Here is a 19168-nt window from a genome sequence, read left to right as displayed (position 1 = left end):
CCAGAAATAGACTCACACGGAGCTGGAAGACCCGGGCCAGGTCCTGCCACCCGCTCGTCCGCTCGCGCGCCTTCGCGCCCTCGCGCCCTCGCGCCCCGCGTCTCCGGTGGAGAGAGGCACACAGAGAAGGCGTTTGTGCACACACATAAACATCCACACCCACAGCCGCCGCTGTGCCCACACCAGGGTGCAGACACACTCGCGGGCAGACAAGGGTGCACACATCTGTGGGCATGCGTGGGGGTGGAGGGGAGGCAATGCCTCCCCGGTACATTTACCGCCACCGCCAGGCGCGGGAGCAAGGCCTCCTCCGGCTCGGGCTCAGGCCGGGGCCGGGCTCTCCTCATTCCTTCCAGCGAATGTTTCCCTACTTGGCCTGCCAGGTCTCTGGGGAAAGGGCCTCCAAATGCAGCAGGAGCCACTTGGGGGAAAGTTGGAACTGACTGTTCCCTGCCTGGCTCTGCCAACGATTCCCTAAACTGAGAAACTATTTGTGGCGAGAACCGAACGGCCCGCGAGCCCCCCCCCCCCCCCCGCCACCGCCCTCGCGTCCCCTCCCCACGCTGCCTTCCGCGGGCCCCGGGTGGCCTCGGCTGCAGAGCCGCTGCCCAGCGCCCGGGACCCGGGCTGGCCGGCGTGCCTCGCTGCTTATCTGCGCTGTTTGGAAAGCGAGGGTTGAAAAAGCAGGCTTTTCTGTCCCCGCCGAGTCAACAGGCAGACCCCGGGCCGCCAGACTATTTCTGTCTTATCAGCGCAGGAATGCGGCAGCCGCGGCGGCGGCGGCGGCGGGCGGGCGGCGGCGGCGGCGGCGTGGGCCGTGGGCCGTGGGCCGTCAGGGCAGCCCTGAAGGGGCCCCCTCCCCACTCCGCTCGAGTAGAAGTGTGAGAGAGCCCAGCAGGACTCAGAGGGGAGAGTTGGAGGAAAAAAAAGGCAGAAAAGGGAAAGAAAGAGGAAGAGAGAAAGAGAGAGAGAGGAGCCGTTCAGCCCACCCCGATGGCCGCGGACGAAGTTGCCGGAGGGGCGCGCAAAGCCACGAAAAGCAAACTTTTTGAGTTTCTGGTCCATGGGGTGGTGAGTGGGGGAAAGTTAGCGGGGGAGGGTGAGCAAGCTGGCTCAGGCTGAATGGAGGGTTGATCGGGAGGGGCCGGGAGGGGGTTCCCACTCTCCCACCAGCTAGCGGGGCGCCACGGCCCCGCGGCCCAGCCCCAGGACTGCCTGGCGTTCTGGCAAAGAACACATCGTCAGGCTGCCGGCCGGCGATGGGTTCCCCCGGGCGGGAAAGGAGGCGTCTACATGGGTTCTTGTCAGGGGCTGGGGGTGGGACTTGGGGACTGTCCCCCCCAAGTGGGGGGGTCCCCTCTGTACCAGACACATTTTCTTCCGTTCTTTCCCTTGTGGGCCCAGGTGTTAACCCTGCCCTGGGGGTGGGGGTGGGGGACATGGCATGGGTTAGGCTGTCTCTTCATCAGTTGGGAGAGTGTATCTCAGGAGCAAGGAGCAGGTGACCCCTGGAGGCACTGTGAGCAGGAAGCTGTCTGGTTGAACAACCTCTGCATGCCATCAGAAGGGCCGTGGGGCTTTGCTGATGTCCTCTGCCATTTGGGTCAGAGAGAAAGTCCCTCTCTAGGGACAGACCCCCAATGAAGGGGTCTGAGGATCGCCTTGGCAGACTCAACCACCAAAAGTTGGAGTCCTTAATACCTCAAAGGTGTGAAGGAAGGGCTGGAGTCAGGCAAGCGAGGCCTGGAGAGCCAAGGGGCAGGGCAGCATGGTCCTGCAAAGAGCTGGTTTGAGAGGCACACAGTGAGCCTGAGAGAGCCCAGGGCCACCTGAGGGCACGGGAGCCTCCAGCTGAGGCAGCAGGGGCCAGGTTGGGAGGGGTGTGGCGGGCCGTTGGACAGGAAGGGCATTGGCTCCAGAAGTTGGGGTGGGCGTTGGGGTGGGAGCCTGGGATAGAGGAAGCAGTCAGGTTTACTATGGCCAAATTTGGTTGCGACCCCAAAGGAAGGCATGGTCTCAGTGAGGGAGGCCAGAGTCCCTAGAATCTTGGCCCTTCACAGAGAGGTGGTCCTGGTGATGGCCACAGCTCTCCGGGGCCTCTTTAGCAGATCAGCAAGTATTACTGACCTTGATAAACGGGAGAGCCACTGATAGGAAAAATGGGTTTCCTTGGGGTAGGTTGTCCTCCAGTCCGAATCTCTGGATAACTTCCCAGGGGTGTTTGTGTTGGTCAACTGAGTTACCAGTCCTAACCTTGCTGCATGGGGGAGTCCCTTTAAAGAGGCTGATCTAGGATGGAGAAAGTCTACACTTGTGGATTTTTTTGGGGGGAGGGCCAACTTAGAGCTTCAGTTCTGGAGTGGCTATGAGCCCCACTGCCCAAACTCCCAGCGCCCCATCTGTGTTGGTGGGGAATGGCCGGCCTGGGCTCCATTCTGGGCCACCACCCTGGAGGTATGAGTGACAGGGTCAGGTGGGTGGGGGAGGCGGACACATGGACAGGCAGGTTTCAGTGTGGGAGAGATGGACAGAAACAGTTGGCTGGCTGGCTGCGAATTAGGGTTAGGCATACTGCAGGGCTGGAGGGAGAGTTGGCAGTCAGAAGGGATTCACCAAGCTTGAGGTCAGGGCTCCTCCTAGTTCCTGGAGGCAACTGTGCTCCTGGAGGTGCAGTGGTGGTATTTAAATGATAAGAGGGCACAGGGGCTGCATCCCTTGCTCCCTAATCTTCCTGGTCTCCTTGTCCCAATCCATATCCCATCCACCCCCCACTTTACAGCCCCTCTGCCCCCCCATTCTCTCCTCTGGAATCTAAACAAGTGGGCTTTAAAAAGTCTGTGGACCCCTTCACTTGGCGTATTTGCATCTCATCTACATCTACCAAAGGGGTAGGGGTTGGGGCTGAGGGGTCAAAAGCAGAGGCAGGGCAGAAAAGAGTGGGCGGAGATGTGGGGTGCAGTAGTGCAAGGCAGGACAGCCAGGAGGCAGAGAATGAATGGGAAGAGGGGCCCGTAGGAGTCCCAGCAGGGAGCTCAGCCCCTAACCAAGGTGAAGCGACAGACAGCTGAAAACCCCTGCTTCTCAGGAACCAGCTACCGGGTGCAGTCTTTGCCAGGAGCAGCTGCGTGACCTTGGCTAGGTTGCTTTTCTCTTTGAGCCACGCGGTTGCCTCATCTGTCAAGTGGGGATGGAAGGACCCGCTCAGTCTGTCCCTTAGAGGAGCGTGAGGATGTGCACATCCTTTGGAAAGGTTGAAAGGCGCCATTAGTATTCGTTTTCGCGGTATCTTCCTCAAACCCGAAGCTGGTGATACCCCATGCAGTTGCCTGGCTTCAGTTAGCTTCCTTCAGGGGGACGCAAAGCCCCCTCCTCCAAAGTCGGGCGGTTCCGGCGCCCCTGCCCCTCCCACCCTCGTTCACGCAGGCTGCATCAGGGTCACCGGCTGGGGGTTTGGGGTGGGGGAGACGAGCTGCTCGCTGCGCCTGGAGCCGAGCCCTGGTCTGACCCGCGGGCGCCTGTTTCTGCTTCACCCCGGCCCCCTACCCCCACCCCACCCCAGCGCCCCGGGATGCCGTCTGGAGCCCGGATGCCCCACCAGGGGGCGCCCATGGGCCCCCCGGGCTCCCCGTACATGGGCAGCCCCGCCGTGCGACCCGGCCTGGCCCCCGCGGGCATGGAGCCCGCCCGCAAGCGAGCAGCGCCCCCGCCCGGCCAGAGCCAGGCCCAGAGCCAGGGCCAGCCTGTGCCCACCGCCCCCGCGCGGAGCCGCAGGTGAGTGGGGGCCCGGCACGGAGGGGGAGGGCCGCAGGGATGGGGTGGGTGGGCGAGGAGTGGGATTGGCAGGGGCGAGGAGAAAAGATCTGCAGGGAACGAGTCGTCCTGGGAGGTATGCCCTCTGGAGAGGTGGGCTGAGGGGGCACTGCTCTGGTTCCTTTGTGTGCCCACCTAGACAAGCTGCAGCCGTGGCGCCCTTTTCCTTGTCACTTGCTCCATTCCCTCTCTTCACCCCTTGTTCCCAGGGTCTGAGTGATGCTTTATTCTTTGGTATTGGGGGCGGGGGTGGGGAGTGGGGGGTACTAGCAGCAGGACTCAGAGCAAAGCTTTGAGACTGCGTTTCTCAAAGTGTGCTTGTCCACTGCACCTTCCCCAGAATTCCCCGGCATGACTATTTAAACGCCCCACGCCAGATCTTAGGAATCGGAATCCCTGGCCATGGGTGGGGATGGAGCTTGGGAATTTGCCTTGTGTGAGTGGGTAGGTGGGTGGGGGTCTTCTGCCCACTCGTATCTTCAGGAGATTCTTAGGCACTCAAAGGTTGAAGAACTGTCATAATCTGTCCTTTGGACAAGGTCCTCCCCCAAGCCACCAGGGGCCAGCCCATTTCCTTGTTGGAGCCAGCTGGTGGCACCCCCAAAACCCCTGCTGGTGCCTGACAAAAGAGAGGCCCTTTGGGTCACACTTTTTAGCCAGACACACATGCTTTCCTTTGCTCACTGGATGGAGTCCTATAAACTGTGTCATATGGATTTTTACCTCATCATTAAATATTTTTTACACATCAAGGAAAATTCCGTTTATGGGAATCCTATGATGAATTCTTTTGCAAAATGAATTGTCCTGTTATACAGTTACCAAGTCTCTGATTTATTCTGTGTAAATGGGGAGTTTCATATAGATAATTTGTTCAAAACAAATCAGACCTTGAATGAATGCTGCTTACCTAGCTCCCAAATACATTTTTGGACAGGGAGGGGCAGTGGGTGAGAACACCACGTGGGGGCAGTACAGAGCCATCTTTTAGGCTTGGCTCTAATCTAAACTTGCCAAGGATTTCCTGGGGTGCTTTTTGGGAGTCAGAAGCAGCAAGCATGTCAAGAAGAGTCCAAGTCCAGCCCGAAGTCGTGTCCCACAGGAAACACCCCACCTTTCCTCTCTCCCTGGGTCCCTTTGGGTGTGCCTGGGCCCTGCTCGTAGGCATGAGCACCCTCTGCCTGTCAGTGTCTCCTTCCAAACGCAGGGTGGCAGGGGTGCAGTCCTCACCGGTTTCATACCATAACCTCCTGCTCCAGGGGTTGGTGTCAGGGGGTTGGCTCCCCTCCCTTGGACAATGCACCCCAGCTTAGCACAGGCAAGTCTTTAGGAGCGGTCCTCCCTCTCCTCTGTCCCCCCTCCATCCCAGCTCTCCCTAAGCACTTCTGCAGCTCCCCTACCCTGCCCCTCCTCAGTTGACATTTGTCTGGCCCTGAGGATGTGGTGAGGCAGAGGGGGGGCCCAGGCCAAAAAGAGGACAGTGTCACCTCTGCTCCCCACAAGAAAACGAAGCACCGATACCACACACCGCTGTCATAACCCCTTGGGCGGGCAGAGGAGTGGGCTGTGGAACCCCAGCCGGGCAGGCGGAGATGTCGGGATAATTTAGCAGGTGGCCTTGTTACTCCCAGATCTGTCGCCATGGTAACCTGGTTTTTTCTTTAAAAAATGTACAGTGCCAAGAGGAGGAAGATGGCTGACAAAATCCTCCCTCAAAGGGTGAGTGCCTTCCACAGCAGCCCCCAGCCCACCCCCACCCCTTGCTGCTCCACCTCCTCTCCCCCCCACCCTCACCCCGCCTTGTTTGCCTCCCCTCTCCCCTGAGGAGCAGAGCTGCATTGCTCACAGTCACTTTTACTTTTTGTTTAAAAAGCTAATTAAGAAATGAGGCTCCCCAGGCCAGAGGGAGGGGTGGGCAGAGGGAAGGAACAGAACCCTAAGGGGTAGTGGCATCCTGGGCCTGGATGCCGTGTCATACCAAGCTGGGAAGGGGGGCTGGCATGGCTGAGATATCAGCTGGAGTGATTGAGTGAGGTACCAGGATAGAGGCCATCAGCCACATCCCCTAAGTGTCTCAAGGACCCTAGTCACTTTGCAGACACCCAAGGAAAGCCCAGAGGCAGTGTGACAAGGAAAGGACAATAGGAGGAGGTGAAGCCCTGGAGTTTGTCACCAGCCCCTGGCTCTGGCCTCCCTTGGTGACAAAATACAGGGGTCTACCTAGAGGGAAAAGCAATTTTTATGCCTACACATGAGGCCGCCACTGCTAGATACAGAGTCCTGGAGAGAGGTCCCATTCTCAGGCTCCAAGTCCCAGAACCAGCCAGCTTCCCTCTATCTCTGTGTATCCTGGGATCACATGACATACACACATTCCACCTACAAGATTGGCTGAGGTCCTGGTTCCCTGCCTTGTTCCTCCTCTTCTAGATCCGGGAGCTGGTCCCTGAGTCCCAGGCTTACATGGACCTCCTGGCATTTGAGAGGAAACTGGATCAGACCATCATGCGGAAGCGGGTGGACATTCAGGAGGCTCTGAAGAGGCCTATGAAGGTGCCCTGGTGTGGGGGTAGGAAGGGGGTTCTAGGTACCACTCCCAGAATGGAACACTCGGTGGGAGACTCTCTATTCCTACAGCAAAAGCGGAAGCTGCGTCTTTATATCTCCAATACTTTTAACCCTGCGAAGCCTGATGCCGAGGACTCCGATGGCAGCATCGCCTCCTGGGAGCTGCGGGTGGAAGGGAAGCTCTTGGATGACGTACGTCCCAGCCCAGGTCTCTTCAGGTGTCCTGGGGTGGGTACGGGGCCGGGCCAAGAACAGAACTAGACATTTGCACGGAGAGCCAGGGAGCCGGCCCTCACCAGGGGTGGGTGGCCTAGAGAGACATCCGTGGTGCAGAGACCTGCTTCTAACCATGCTGCCCTACCCAACCAGCCCCCCACTCCCAATTCGTTCTGCCCCCACGGTCCCTGTTCTGCCCCCACGGTCCCTGTTCTGCCCCCACAGCCCAGCAAGCAGAAGCGCAAGTTCTCCTCCTTCTTCAAGAGTTTGGTCATTGAGCTGGACAAAGACCTTTATGGCCCCGACAACCACCTTGTTGAGGTAAGGACCCAGACCCTGCTTGTCCTAGAATCATCACCCTCCCACGGGCCCATGTCCTGCAGTCCCCTCGGCTGCACAGATTTGCGTCAGGGACCACCCTCGAGCCACAGGACCCAGCAGCCCAGATGGGCCAGTGACGTGACCCAGCTCCTCTCCCCCGGACAGTGGCACCGGACGCCCACCACTCAGGAGACAGACGGGTTCCAGGTGAAGAGGCCGGGGGACCTGAGCGTGCGCTGTACGCTCCTCCTCATGCTGGACTACCAGGTCTGTGCCACTCCCCCGCCCCACAGACACCACGAGGCCCTTGGCCCCCCACACCCTTTCTCTTAGACATGGTGGGCTGAGGCCTCCAAGGTACACATCCTGCATCCCGCATCCTGTGAGACCCCATCCTCCTCCCTACCCCCCTTCTCCAAAAGCATGTTTCCAAGGAGCCCGCTCACCACCACCCCTGTCCCCTGTCCATCCCAGCCCCAAGCTGCCTGGACCTGCACTCTTCCCACTCTCTGATTTTCATGGTCACCTTTTCCCCAGCCCCCCCAGTTCAAGCTGGATCCCCGCCTGGCCCGGTTGCTGGGCTTGCACACACAGAGCCGCTCAGCCATCGTCCAGGCCCTGTGGCAGTACGTGAAGACCAACCGGCTGCAGGACTCACATGACAAGGAGTACATCAATGGGGACAAATATTTCCAGCAGGTACCCTGAACCCGGGATGTGCGGAGGAGGCAGTCACCAGGAGGGGAGGTGCCCTGATCTTTTAGGTTCCCAGGTATCAGATGCTGTAGTTCCAGTCTCGGGGCCAGAGACTAGGGTCTTAGGCCAGCTCTGTGCTGCATTTTAGTCATTGCATGTCAGGACGATCTGGGACCCTACAAAGCTGTTGGGAATGTGTCATTCTTAGTGCTAGGAGTAGGACTCCTTGGGTTCTAGTCCTGGGTTGACTCCAGGTAGTTACTTGGCCATTTTGGGCCTTGTTCCTCAGCTGGTCCCCTCTGAGTCCCTGGGCAGTTAGGAAAATCAAATGGCTATGAAAAGGGTTTGACAAAAATTCTATCGTAGTAGAGATTACTGTTAATGAATTTTAAAGAAATGCAGCAGAGAAACCTGAGGAATAGAAAGAACAGCTGTTTATTGAGCATGTGTACACATACCATATGTTGGGCAGGCACGTTCCGATCCCTTGATGGGAACCAGCTCACCAAATTCTCACCACAATCCTGAGAGAGGGGTGCTTTTGTTACTCCCTGTTCTAGAGATGAAGACACCAAGGTCTGAGTTGTTAAGTAACTTGCTCAGGCTGCACAGTAAGGGCGGGGAGCAGGATGTTGCCCCTGGCAGGCTGACCCGCAGGCCCCCTAGTCCTGGCCTCCTGAACCCCAAGGAAGGAGGCTTGCTCCTGGCCACCTGCAGCCTTTCCAGATGAAGCTTCGAGAACTCTAGTTAAGCTCCCTTCAGGCACAAAAGAGTGACTTTCTCCTCCGCTTCAGATTTTCGATTGTCCCCGGCTGAAGTTTTCTGAGATCCCCCAGCGCCTAACAGCTCTGCTGCTGCCCCCTGACCCCATTGTCATCAACCACGTCATCAGGTGAGGCCCCAGCATGCTCCTTGGACCAGGACATTGTGTGTGGTGTCCTGCCCTCTCTGCCCCTCCCATCCCTGGACCCCCCTCCCTCTCCGTGGCCTCTGTGGGGGCAGGTGAACACCAAGAGCTGAACTTCCCGGCAGTGTGGACCCCTCGGACCAGAAGAAGACAGCATGCTACGACATTGATGTGGAGGTGGAGGAGCCACTAAAGGGCCAGATGAGCAGCTTTCTGCTGTCCACCGCCAACCAGCAGGAGATCAGCGCTCTGGACAGTAAGGTGGGGCCCGAGCCCGGAGCTGCACCCACACATGACAGGATAGACAGAGCAGATGTGAGCATGGGCCTGTGGAGAGAGGATGGAGAGAGGAAGGACATGAGTCACCCCCTTGCCTGGGACTGCAGGGACCCGGGGCCCAAGGGACGGTTTTTCAAAGGGACCATAGTGGTGCTTCCCTCACTTGCCACCCTCCTCCATCCTGTCTACTGCCACATCTGCCCAGGTGAAAGCTTTCACTCTGCCCAGGTGAAAGCTTCTGTCTTTCTACCTGTAGATCCATGAGACGATTGAGTCCATAAACCAGCTCAAGATCCAGAGGGACTTCATGCTAAGCTTTTCCAGAGACCCCAAAGGCTACATTCAAGACCTGCTCTGCTCCCAGAGCCGGGACCTCAAGGTGAAGGAGGTCTCGGGGAGCACTGGATAGGAGATCAAAAGATAGTCAAGGTGGTATGGGGGCTGGAGGTGTCTGGGCTGGGGGCTGACCCCACTGCCCCCCCCCCCAGGTGATGACAGATGTGGCAGGCAACCCTGAGGAGGAGCGCCGGGCCGAGTTCTACCAGCAGCCCTGGTCCCAGGAAGCTGTCAGCCGCTACTTCTACTGCAAGGTGTGCAGGGGCCCCGGGGCTCAGGCCCCCTCTGCACTTGGGGAAGCCTCCCTCCTCAGCCTCGTCGGTGCCATTCTGCTCCAGCATGCCCCTCACCTCACCCTCCCTGCTCCCAGGTGGTCTTCCCCCAGGCGGGTGGGCCGCGCTAGGCTGGGGCTGCTGTCCCTCACTCACCAGTGTGTCGTGCCTCGGCCCCTGTTCTGATCTCTCTAAAGATCCAGCAGCGCAGGCAGGAGCTGGAGCAGTCGCTGGTGGTGCGCAACACCTAGGACACCCCCCCACCCCCGCGCCCTGCGGCCAGCACCCCTCAGCCGCCTGCCCGCCCACCTGCTCCTGAGTGAGGTGGGGACTGGATTAAAGGTCGTTCATCTGAGAGCAGCTGTGTGGTCATTGGCAGCTGGGAGAGAGGAAGGGGGGCAGTGGGTCTCTCTGGGGAAACGCCCCGCCCCTCCACACTCCTGTTTCCCCAGACCTAAAAACACTTTGGCAGAAGACACTTTTAATCACGTTTTCTTGTTTAAAAACAACAACAACAAAAAGAATACAGCCACAAGCTCCCCATCTGTCCGTCCGTCCTGCCTGATCCCCCAGGGGCCGAGTCGGAGAGGGGCACCAGGCACGCAGACCCGGGCGCTAGGTGCTGGTGCCCTGCTCCTGCTCGAACAGAGCCAAGGCAAGCTGGGCGCGGCCTGCCAGCCTCTCCAGGTTGCCCAGGCGGCAGCGGTGGTACAGCTCCTCGCTGAGCCGCGGGCTGCAGTCGCGCAGGGAGAACTTCTGCACCAGGCCTGGCTCCACAGCCCGGAAGAGGTGGAGCCCTGAGAACCGGAGGAACACATCCATCACCTCCAGCCCCTCCAGGGCTTCCTCCTCTTCCTGGCCTGCCAGTTCTGCGGCCAGCCGCGCGCGGGCCGCCAGGTAGTCAGCGTTGTAGAAACAGCCCTCTGCGGAAGCCTGGCGGTCGAACCGGCCTCCGCCGGGAGCCCCCCGGGCAGGATCGGCGCCCGGAGGGGAGGGGTGTTGCGGGCCGGATTCGGGGGGTCCTGGGGGAGGCCTCTGCGGGGCCAGGGCAGGATGGAACTCCTGGAAGTGCACCGGGAAGAAGGCCTGCCAGCCAGAGATGGCATTCATGCGGCAGCGGTTGAGCACTTCCGGCCCAGGCCGGGTCCACACGGTGGTGAGGAAGAAGAGCGTGTCCACAGGATGCTTCTTAGACACCACGTCCATGAGCCGCACCTGGGAAGGGGCCTCGGCCCGCACAGCGAGCCAGGCTAGCCTCGTCCCAGGGTACCGTTGCTCCAGCTCGGCCATAGCAGCCTTCACCCCGAGAAATGGGTCCAGGGTCCCTCGGCCACCTTCCCGAGGCCCGTAGACCAGCAGCAGGGTGAGCAGCGCGTGCTCTCGCGGCTCTAGGACACTGGCCGCGAAAGCCTCGAGGAACGCACGCGCCGCAGCAGCTTCGGCCACCAGGAGTGGCAGCACCAGCTGCACACGGGTGGCCTCGGTGACATAGGGCATGGGTAGGATTTCCACCCGGCTCAGCGGCCGCAGCAGGCTGACCCTGCGGGCCAGAGCGCGCCGGTGCCCGCGCTGCGTCACGGCCTCCAGCAGCAGGTCCAGGGTGTACTCCATGCCCCGCGCGGGGTCAAAGCGCCGGTAGCCATTGAGCAGCCGCTGCTTCTGGAAGCGTAGGCGGGGCTGGTAGCGCCGATTCAGCTGCTCCAGGGCCGTCTCCACAGCGTCGCCTACGTCCGCGCGGCTGGCCCCTTGCAGCGGGCACTTGGGCGCCCCGTCAGTGCAGGAGAAGGTATGCTGCTCTGTGAAGTAGTCCCACCCCAGCACCTCAAACCGAGAGCGTGGGGTAAACGGGGCCGGGAGCCCCACGGGCCAGCTCAGCCCTGCCTCTCCTTCGGGGGTCAGCATGGTCAGGTTCCGGATCTGAGCCTAGGGCAGGAGGGACACAAGTTAGGGCCAAAATAGGCAGTCCTCAGGACCCAACCCGTCCTGGGCTCTGGACTCTGCCCTGCCACTTAGCAGGGTGTTCCTTGGCTAATCACACAGTTCCCTGTACAGTCTTTGTCCTAAACGCCACAGGCATGTGAATCACACCCCTGTACACGAATGCAGTGGGCAGAGAGACGTTATGGCAGCCTCCCCGTCTCATCCCAAAGTACTCTCATCCTCCTGAGAATGGGCCCTTTGTGGCCACCTATCCACCTGTGGCAACCCCACAATCAACTCGAATATTCTTCTACCCTTGGTTTTGTATAAGGGCAGTGCTAGAAGTTGGGGCGCTTTGGGGTTGTTGCCTCCTTGGTGTAGAGATGCTACTGGGAGGAGCTAAAACCATCCTGAGCACTGCACTGAGCTCCGGTCCTCAGTTCACCTGCAAACCCTTCTAACTGCACCCAAGTCTTCCCACGAGCCTGATGACTAACTTGGACCTAAGAGCCCCCTCCTCTCTTTAATTTAGGTAAGGCCGGCCTCCTTCTACCCTGCCAGCACAACCCCCTCCCCCGCCATCGTCTGCCCACTCAATGTGCCCGCCCCCTCCAGCCAGGGCCTGCTCACCTGCAGCTGCTCGATCTCTCTGTACGCCAGCTCCAGCTCCAGAGCACTAAAGCGCTTATGCAGCCGGTACATGAGGGTCACATCGGGGACGGGGTGCACTGCGAAGGCACTCAGGAAAGCTGAGCTCCCCTCCTTCTCGGGGTCTCTATTTTTGGCCAGTTCGAATGAGCGATACTGCTGCCCCTAGAGGAACCCAATTAGACCAATCAGTGCCACACACAGAGGGCTGCGTGTCCCAAGCCCTTGACCATACCCAGCATTCACCCCTATGATTGCCACTGCTGCGGAAGGACTCAGGGAGTGGAAGCTCGGTCCAGCGTCCCCTTAACCTTGGCCTTACTCTCACCTCCAGATTTTGAGGGGGCAAAGAATGTTCAGTAGGCAACTAAGGATGCCCTTTTACCCAGAGAACCCTACTGTTTACCCAGAGAACGAACACCACGAGCCAGCAGCTACTCCTAAGATGCTGGCTTCGTCTGCTCCTCTCCAGTGCCAAAGACAGGGACTGCCTCACTTCTCCAGGACAGTGGACACCTCTAGATCATTCCCAGAGTTCCCGACTGTGAGTGCTTCAGGGGAGGGGCTGGGGGTGTGGGGAGAACTGATGAACAGGGGTCACCTTTCTGCCTTGCTCACAGAGTCTCTGACAAGGTGCCACTTTTGACAGCCCCCCAGGGTCTAAGATGTTCTGAAGGGAGCAGGGGAGCGAGAGGGACGTTCAGAGTCTGTGAAGCCGCCCCGAGGTGCTGTGGGGAAGGGGCTGGCAGCACCCAGCCTGAGACCAGTCCCTCAGTCACTGCTCAGCTGTCAGGGCCCGGGACTGACTCAAAAGGGCTGTCACCTGGTGCTGCGAGACACAGCCGATACCCAGCGAGTCGATGAGGCAGCGGCCCAGCCACTCATCAGGGCGGGCACTGAGAATGTCCCCCCGGCAGCCATCCAGATGTGGCCGCAACCGAAGCAGGAGACTGCTCCTCTCCAGTGCCAAAGACAGGGACTGCCTCACTTCTCCAGGACAGTGGACACCTCTAGATCATTCCCAGAGTTCCCGACTGTGAGTGCTTCAGGGGAGGGGCTGGGGGTGTGGGGAGAACTGATGAACAGGGGTCACCTTTCTGCCTTGCTCACAGAGTCTCTGACAAGGTGCCACTTTTGACAGCCCCCCAGGGTCTAAGATGTTCTGAAGGGAGCAGGGGAGCGAGAGGGACGTTCAGAGTCTGTGAAGCCGCCCCGAGGTGCTGTGGGGAAGGGGCTGGCAGCACCCAGCCTGAGACCAGTCCCTCAGTCACTGCTCAGCTGTCAGGGCCCGGGACTGACTCAAAAGGGCTGTCACCTGGTGCTGCGAGACACAGCCGATACCCAGCGAGTCGATGAGGCAGCGGCCCAGCCACTCATCAGGGCGGGCACTGAGAATGTCCCCCCGGCAGCCATCCAGATGTGGCCGCAACCGAAGCAGGAGACTCCGTGACAACAGGTAGCCAAAGCCCCCGTGGCAGTACCGGGCCTGCTCACCGGCACCAATGAACTCCTCTGCCCGGCCCAAGTACAGGTCTTGGTTGATGCTGAGGTGTCCAGCAAGGGCTGCCAGGCGGGGGGCCTGCACATACGTGTCATCCTGCATGATGAAGAACCAGTCGTAGTCGGCCCCAAAGTGGGTGTGAAGATGGCGCAGGGTCTCTGACATGAGCCAGGCCGGCCGCTCGTCCCCATGAGACACCACCTGCATCCCCATTGGAGCCCGGGCCCCCCGCTGCCCGATGAAGTAGAGTAACCGAGGAAAGTGGTGGGCCACTGTGCGGTTCACAGCCACAGCCAGAGTGGATAGCGTGGCCCGGGAAGTCAGGACAGCCACCAGCAACCGCTCCCGAGAGCCCAGCTCTGTCTGGATATACCGAGTCCTGTGGAGAGACCAGCATATTGAAGGTCAATTCTCACATCCCTAGGAACCCAGCTTTTCTAGCATACACATGCCCTGCGGAATGAGTGAGTAGAGGTGAGAAAGAGAAACAAGAGACTTCATTGATATTAATTAGCACCTGGAGGATGCGTCCTCTGAACAGCTGACACTGGAACTGATTTGGAAAGGGGTCTACTAATGATGGCTTAGATGAAGTATATAGATGCAATTCCTACCCTCCTGGAGAACATCACATCCAACACTAATGTAATACCAATGGGTGAGATTTTCTTAGATGGAGGAGGAGGGGAAAAACAGGAACAAATCACAATGGTACCTAACAACTGCTCCAAGGAGCCTAACACAGACGGCTGGTGGAGGCAGAGGCAAGGACAACTTAGAGCAGCCAATTTAGCCGGGATCAGGGGACTAGGCACGCACGTGGCTCGCACCTGAGCACTTTCTTGTATGGCTTATTGGGATCCCTGTAGTAGGGCACAATCCGGGGTTTGAAGTCTTCATCGCTTTGGTCGAGCCGAGTTCCTGAGTCAGGGTTCTGCAGTCCTGCTTCTCCCACAACCTCTACACAAGGGTCTTCTCCCTCACCCTGGATCCAGGAAACCCGCAAGAGGCTCAGGCTGCATCCCAGAGACAGCCCCAGGATGAGGGGCAGGGCTGGTCGCAGCAGAGCCAACAGGGAGCTTACTCGCATGGTGGCAGGCCCGCCTCGAGGCCCAGCGTCGAAGACTGATCAGTGGGTTGATGGCTGCTAGACCACCGGGGCCTGCAGTTTTAACCAGGGAACCTGGAGTCAACGAGGTCAGCAACAGAGCAAGGTGTGTGTGCCTCCAGGCCCAGCATCCCCAGGAGGCTGGACTGTCCCGTCTTCACAGTCCTGTCTGCCTGGGAGGGTGGGCTGTCCGTCTTCACAGTCCTGTCTGCCTGGGAGGGTGGGCTGTCCGTCTTCACAGTCCTGTCTGCCTGGGAGGGTGGGCTGTCCGTCTTCACAGTCCTGTCTGCCTGGGAGGGTGGGCTGTCCGTCTTCACAGTCCTGTCTGCCTGGTCTTCAGTTGTCCAAGTGCCAGATCGAACCCTCAGTCCAAATGGTAACAAACATTAGAATCAGTTTCACCCAAGAATGGCTTATGGTCTGTCTTCCAGTACAAACAGGAGGAAACAAAACTCAATCCTGCCAAACCTAAGCCCCAAAGAAGAACGACACACATCCATAGACTAAGTCAAGAGCCAACAGCAACTGATAAAGAAGTCTGGGAAAAGCACACGCTTTGTCAGGACACGGGCCCCAACTAGAGGAGCTGCCTCTGTAGGCCTTTCCCAAGAGCAAGAGCAACTGGGGACCCTGCACGTTTTATTCCATTTACTGAAAGAGCTGCTGGGGAAGCAATCAGGGACTCTTCCTACTCCACTTCTGAGTGTTAAGAAAACGGAGGCCTGGAGTAACCCCACCTACCAGTCAGGAGTGATAAGGAGCCATGGGCATGGCATAGGGAAGTTCTCCCCCCCCCCCCCAATGAAGTAAGCAGATAGGGTGAGTCGGCACTGGGCGCCTATCAGAGGGGCACGGGGGCTGATGAAGCCATTTTGCAGGACAGTCCTCCCCCAATCCCAGATGCTGAGAGGCTGGGGCTGCCCACCTCCCTCTTTAAGTAACTAGGGCTGTGTAAGAGCGATTCGATGTCTGGTGTTCCCTGGGCCCTGGGTACCCCTCCCCCCCACAATAAAACCAAACCGGGAGAACGAGAAGCAGCTAGAAGCAACGCAGGGATCCTGGTAAGGCGGACTGAGACTCGGTGGGCGGCGGATGGGTTCTATTGCTCAGCGATCACAGACCAATTCTAGCTCTGGAAAGAAGGCTCCAAGCGACTTTTAGCCGTTCATCTCAACACAGAAGTAAAACCGGCTGCGTCACGGATCTGTCGTGGGGAGAGGAAACTTGCCTCCGCTCGTTCGGGGCGGGACCGGGAGATGAGGGCAAAGACCCCGAGGTCAGGTCCTTCCGCCGGGGGAGGGGGGGGGAGGAACAGCCTGCGCCTGCGGGCGGAGGGCCACCAGGGACACCCCGAGGCCCGCAGCGGGAGCCCCTGCAATAGGGGCGGAGGGGTAAAGGATGTCACCGATGCGACCAGCACGGTCCCGGGGAGCGGCGACCCGGTCGCCCGTTCGCAGAGGAAGAGCAGGGAAGGAGGAACAGACCCCAGTGCCCTGCCGAGGGGCCGGCTCCGTTGCTGCAGACACTGCCACCTCACAGCCCCGCCCACTCCTTCCTCTTCCGCTTGCTGTCAGTCCCCGTCTCTATGGTGACCGAATCCGGCCGCTCGCTCCACGGTGCAGTGCCCTCTCTATGGTCGACCCGCCTCTTTCCTGTGCCGCGTGCCAGCTCGAGGTTAACGTGGTCGGCCAGCCAGCGGCCCCCCAGGAACCAGCATTCCTGCTGCAGACGCTAATCCGAGTGGACCGTAAGGTGCCCCCCAGATCTTCAACCTCAACTCCCATCTGCTCTGGAGAAAAATACCTTCCCCCTCCATCATCACGCTTCGGCCTCCTAGACGTCCTTCTCCCAATGGGCTTCGGAACTCCATCCTCCACTCAATTATTTCACCACTGTTTGTTGTGTGCCTACTAAGTTCCAAGCCGTCCTAGTGGATGCTGAGTACACCTGCGCTAGACGAGGTGGGCGTGGTCCCTGCTGGGGGTGGGGTGTTGAGATTTGACGGAGACAGGCATTAAACTCACACTGACTAGCAAAGTAATCAATTTAGGAAGAAATCTCAAACTGTCCTATGTACCGTTGCAGAAACGTAGAATCCAATGGGAAAACATGTCAGGAAGAACCAGACCGGGAATCTGGGAATGCTGAGATACAAAGTTTTACTAAGTTATCCAAACAAAAAGTGAGTTTTCCAGATGAAGAGAGGTCTGGAAAGAGGAAAGAGATGGGCTTAGAGGAGACCTGAGAAGGCCAGGGCGGCTAAGGCCCGGTGAGAGAGGGGAGACAGTCCATAAGAGGCTGCCTGGATGGAGGCAGGTAAGGCCTTCAGACAACCAGAGCTGGTTCCCAGCGAGGACGGCTCATCCCCAGGGGGCAACTTTGTTGTGCAGTGGTTGAGGAGAAGAGCCCGAAATGTTCAATGTGTTGCACATTGTAAGATAGTATCACACAAGAAAGAATTCTGTCCCACAGGGCTTTCAAATGTCATACTAAACATTCATGTACCTGGGAGGAAAAAACAAAAACGAAACCAGTCATAGTCACTGATCCTTGAGCCTGTGTTTTATATGTACAGATGAAGTAATTTTGCAGGTTTGTAGTATGTGCTGAGTTTTCACAGAATGTAACTCATGTTAATGGAAGGAAGATTGTACTTTGACAGCAATGTCACTCATGGTGTTCTGCCAGCATTTGCACTGTCATATTCAAGATGACCCCACATATAGGTATAAGCATCTAATTATATTTTCTAGCATACTGAAATAACATCATTTTATTAGAAAGGATTTTCTTCTGTTAGAGTTAAGACACTATAAAGCAGGGGTCGGGAACCTATGGCTCATGAGCCAGATGTGGCTCTTTTGATGGCTGCATCTGGCTCACAGACAAATCTTTAATAAAAAAAAAAAAATAATGTTAAAAATATAAAACATTCTCATGTATTACAATCCATTCATTTCCTACCACTCAAGTTCATGGTTGCGGGTGGCTGGAGCCAATCACAGCTGTCCTTCAGGACAACACCAAATTTTTATTGGATAATGCATAACATACATGGGTATGTATGGCTCTCATGGAATTACATATATGTATATGTGACGTTTATGGCTCTCTCAGCCAAAAAGGTTCCCGACGCCTGCGATAAAGCTCTTGAAATTTATGTGTGTGGTTAGGTTATATCACCTAGAAACAGGGAAGGGGGATGTCATTAAAAGATGTTTGTTATTAAAATGGAATCTTTGAAATTGGATGTGTATTTGACACAGCTTATCTCAATTCGAACTAGTCGCATTTCAAGTGCTCTATAACCACATGTGGCTAGAGGTGACAACTTCTCACAAAGTTTCTAGGTAATTCTGGATGAGATGTTTCCTTGGGTCTCAGTTTCTTCATATTTAAATGAAGAGTCCAGACCAAATTTTTTTTTTTTTAATTTTTATTTTCAGAGAGACAGAGGAAGGGAGAGGGGGGGAGGAGGAAGGAAAGCATTCATTTGTTGTTCCACTTAGTCATGCACTCATTGGCTGCTTCCTACGTGTGCCCTGATCGGGGATGGAACCTGCAATCTTGTTGTTTCGGGATGGTGCTCTCAACTGACTGAGCTAACTGGCCAGGGCACCAGACCAAATTTCTTGCTTCCAGCACTGACCTATGTAGCCAGTCCTTCTCTTCCCACATCTCTCTCTCCCTCCCACTTCCGCATTTCTACCCTCATCCCCATATCTGTTCTCTGCAAGATATTTAAACCCTGTGGGAATGGCAGAATTTCAAAGTGGCCAAGCTTTCTAAGGCACTCTTGCGTGCTAAGACTGTCCAGCAACTGTTGATTCATGGGAATTCCTGGACATGGTTGGTTGCTATGCAGGTGGCTTCAGAGATGTAACTGGTTATAGTCTTTCTGTTGCTATCCTGAACCATTTTACAGAGCTGGAGTTCTGGAACCAGAAAATTCCAGCCTCAAATCCTGCCACCATCTCCTACCAGCAGTGTTGTTTTATTAACAGCTCTGTGCCCTTGTTCCCAATCTGTAAAATGGTAATAATACCCACCGTAGGGTCTGCTGGGGAGATTACATGGAATTGCATACATGAAAGAGCATAATAAATGTTAGTTCTCCATAACCTGTAACCTGCCTGTCACCACACATTTTAACGAGGCTGGGCAGGGAGACATAGACAGTGCTCCCAGGAGGTTAGGTTCTCGGAAGAGTGATTTTATGTAATCCACACTATATACAACTTCTTTGCTTCGTAAAGAAAGGCTTTGCAGTCAACTATTGTCTGTGTTCTTTACCTAAAACAATGCTTCTGCCCAGAGTAGATGCTTACAATAGTATTTGTTAAATGTATTATATAAATATCTAGTGTGTACTTAGGCAGGGATTGTACTAGTAGTAGAAAAGGCAAGAAGGAAGCCTAGCAGAACTCTGGCTAAGTAATAACTAGCCAATTAACAAGACTTAAACTCTAGCCTGACCTGTGGTGGCGCAGTGGATAAAGCACTGATATGTAATGCTGAGGTCACAGGTTCTAAACCCTGGGCTTGCCTGGTCAAGGCACATGTGAGAAGCAACTCACGAGTTGATG

At 57.1% G+C, this 19168-nt stretch overlaps 2 protein-coding genes across 4 annotated transcripts in view; one reads left to right on the top strand and one right to left on the bottom strand.

Annotated features, from left to right (window-relative positions):
* SMARCD3 (SWI/SNF related, matrix associated, actin dependent regulator of chromatin, subfamily d, member 3) overlaps window positions 1-9760 on the top strand; it is a 29691-nt gene extending 19931 nt beyond the window's left edge. For 2 of the 3 annotated variants that reach the window (XM_066385296.1, XM_066385297.1), the window contains exons 3-14: window positions 3560-3771; window positions 5487-5529; window positions 6241-6363; window positions 6448-6570; window positions 6820-6915; window positions 7081-7182; window positions 7453-7614; window positions 8406-8503; window positions 8644-8779; window positions 9054-9176; window positions 9286-9387; window positions 9603-9760. In XM_066385296.1, the coding sequence (XP_066241393.1) occupies window positions 3560-3771; window positions 5487-5529; window positions 6241-6363; window positions 6448-6570; window positions 6820-6915; window positions 7081-7182; window positions 7453-7614; window positions 8406-8503; window positions 8644-8779; window positions 9054-9176; window positions 9286-9387; window positions 9603-9656 (1374 nt within the window). In that variant the 3' untranslated portion in view covers window positions 9657-9760. Of the gene's footprint in view, window positions 1-787; window positions 1072-3559; window positions 3772-5486; window positions 5530-6240; window positions 6364-6447; window positions 6571-6819; window positions 6916-7080; window positions 7183-7452; window positions 7615-8405; window positions 8504-8643; window positions 8780-9053; window positions 9177-9285; window positions 9388-9602 lie in introns of those variants that run through there. The other variant, XM_066385295.1, reaches the window with a different exon arrangement.
* A 121-nt stretch (window positions 9761-9881) lies between these two features.
* On the bottom strand, window positions 9882-14817 carry CHPF2 (chondroitin polymerizing factor 2). The gene is made up of 4 exons (XM_066385298.1): window positions 14305-14817; window positions 13289-13853; window positions 11956-12138; window positions 9882-11328 (listed from the first exon to the last, which is right to left on the bottom strand). The coding sequence occupies exons 1-4, from the start codon at window positions 14562-14564 to the stop codon at window positions 10021-10023; spliced, it is 2316 nt and encodes a 771-aa protein (XP_066241395.1). The 5' UTR covers window positions 14565-14817; the 3' UTR covers window positions 9882-10020.
* Between the last annotated feature and the right edge of the window lie 4351 nt (window positions 14818-19168).

The sequence above is a fragment of the Saccopteryx leptura genome, chromosome 5 (assembly GCF_036850995.1).
Source record: "Saccopteryx leptura isolate mSacLep1 chromosome 5, mSacLep1_pri_phased_curated, whole genome shotgun sequence".
Classification (NCBI taxonomy): Eukaryota; Metazoa; Chordata; class Mammalia; order Chiroptera; family Emballonuridae; genus Saccopteryx; species Saccopteryx leptura.
Note: the sequence above shows the minus strand (reverse complement) of the source record. Positions and strands in the feature narration are given on the sequence as shown.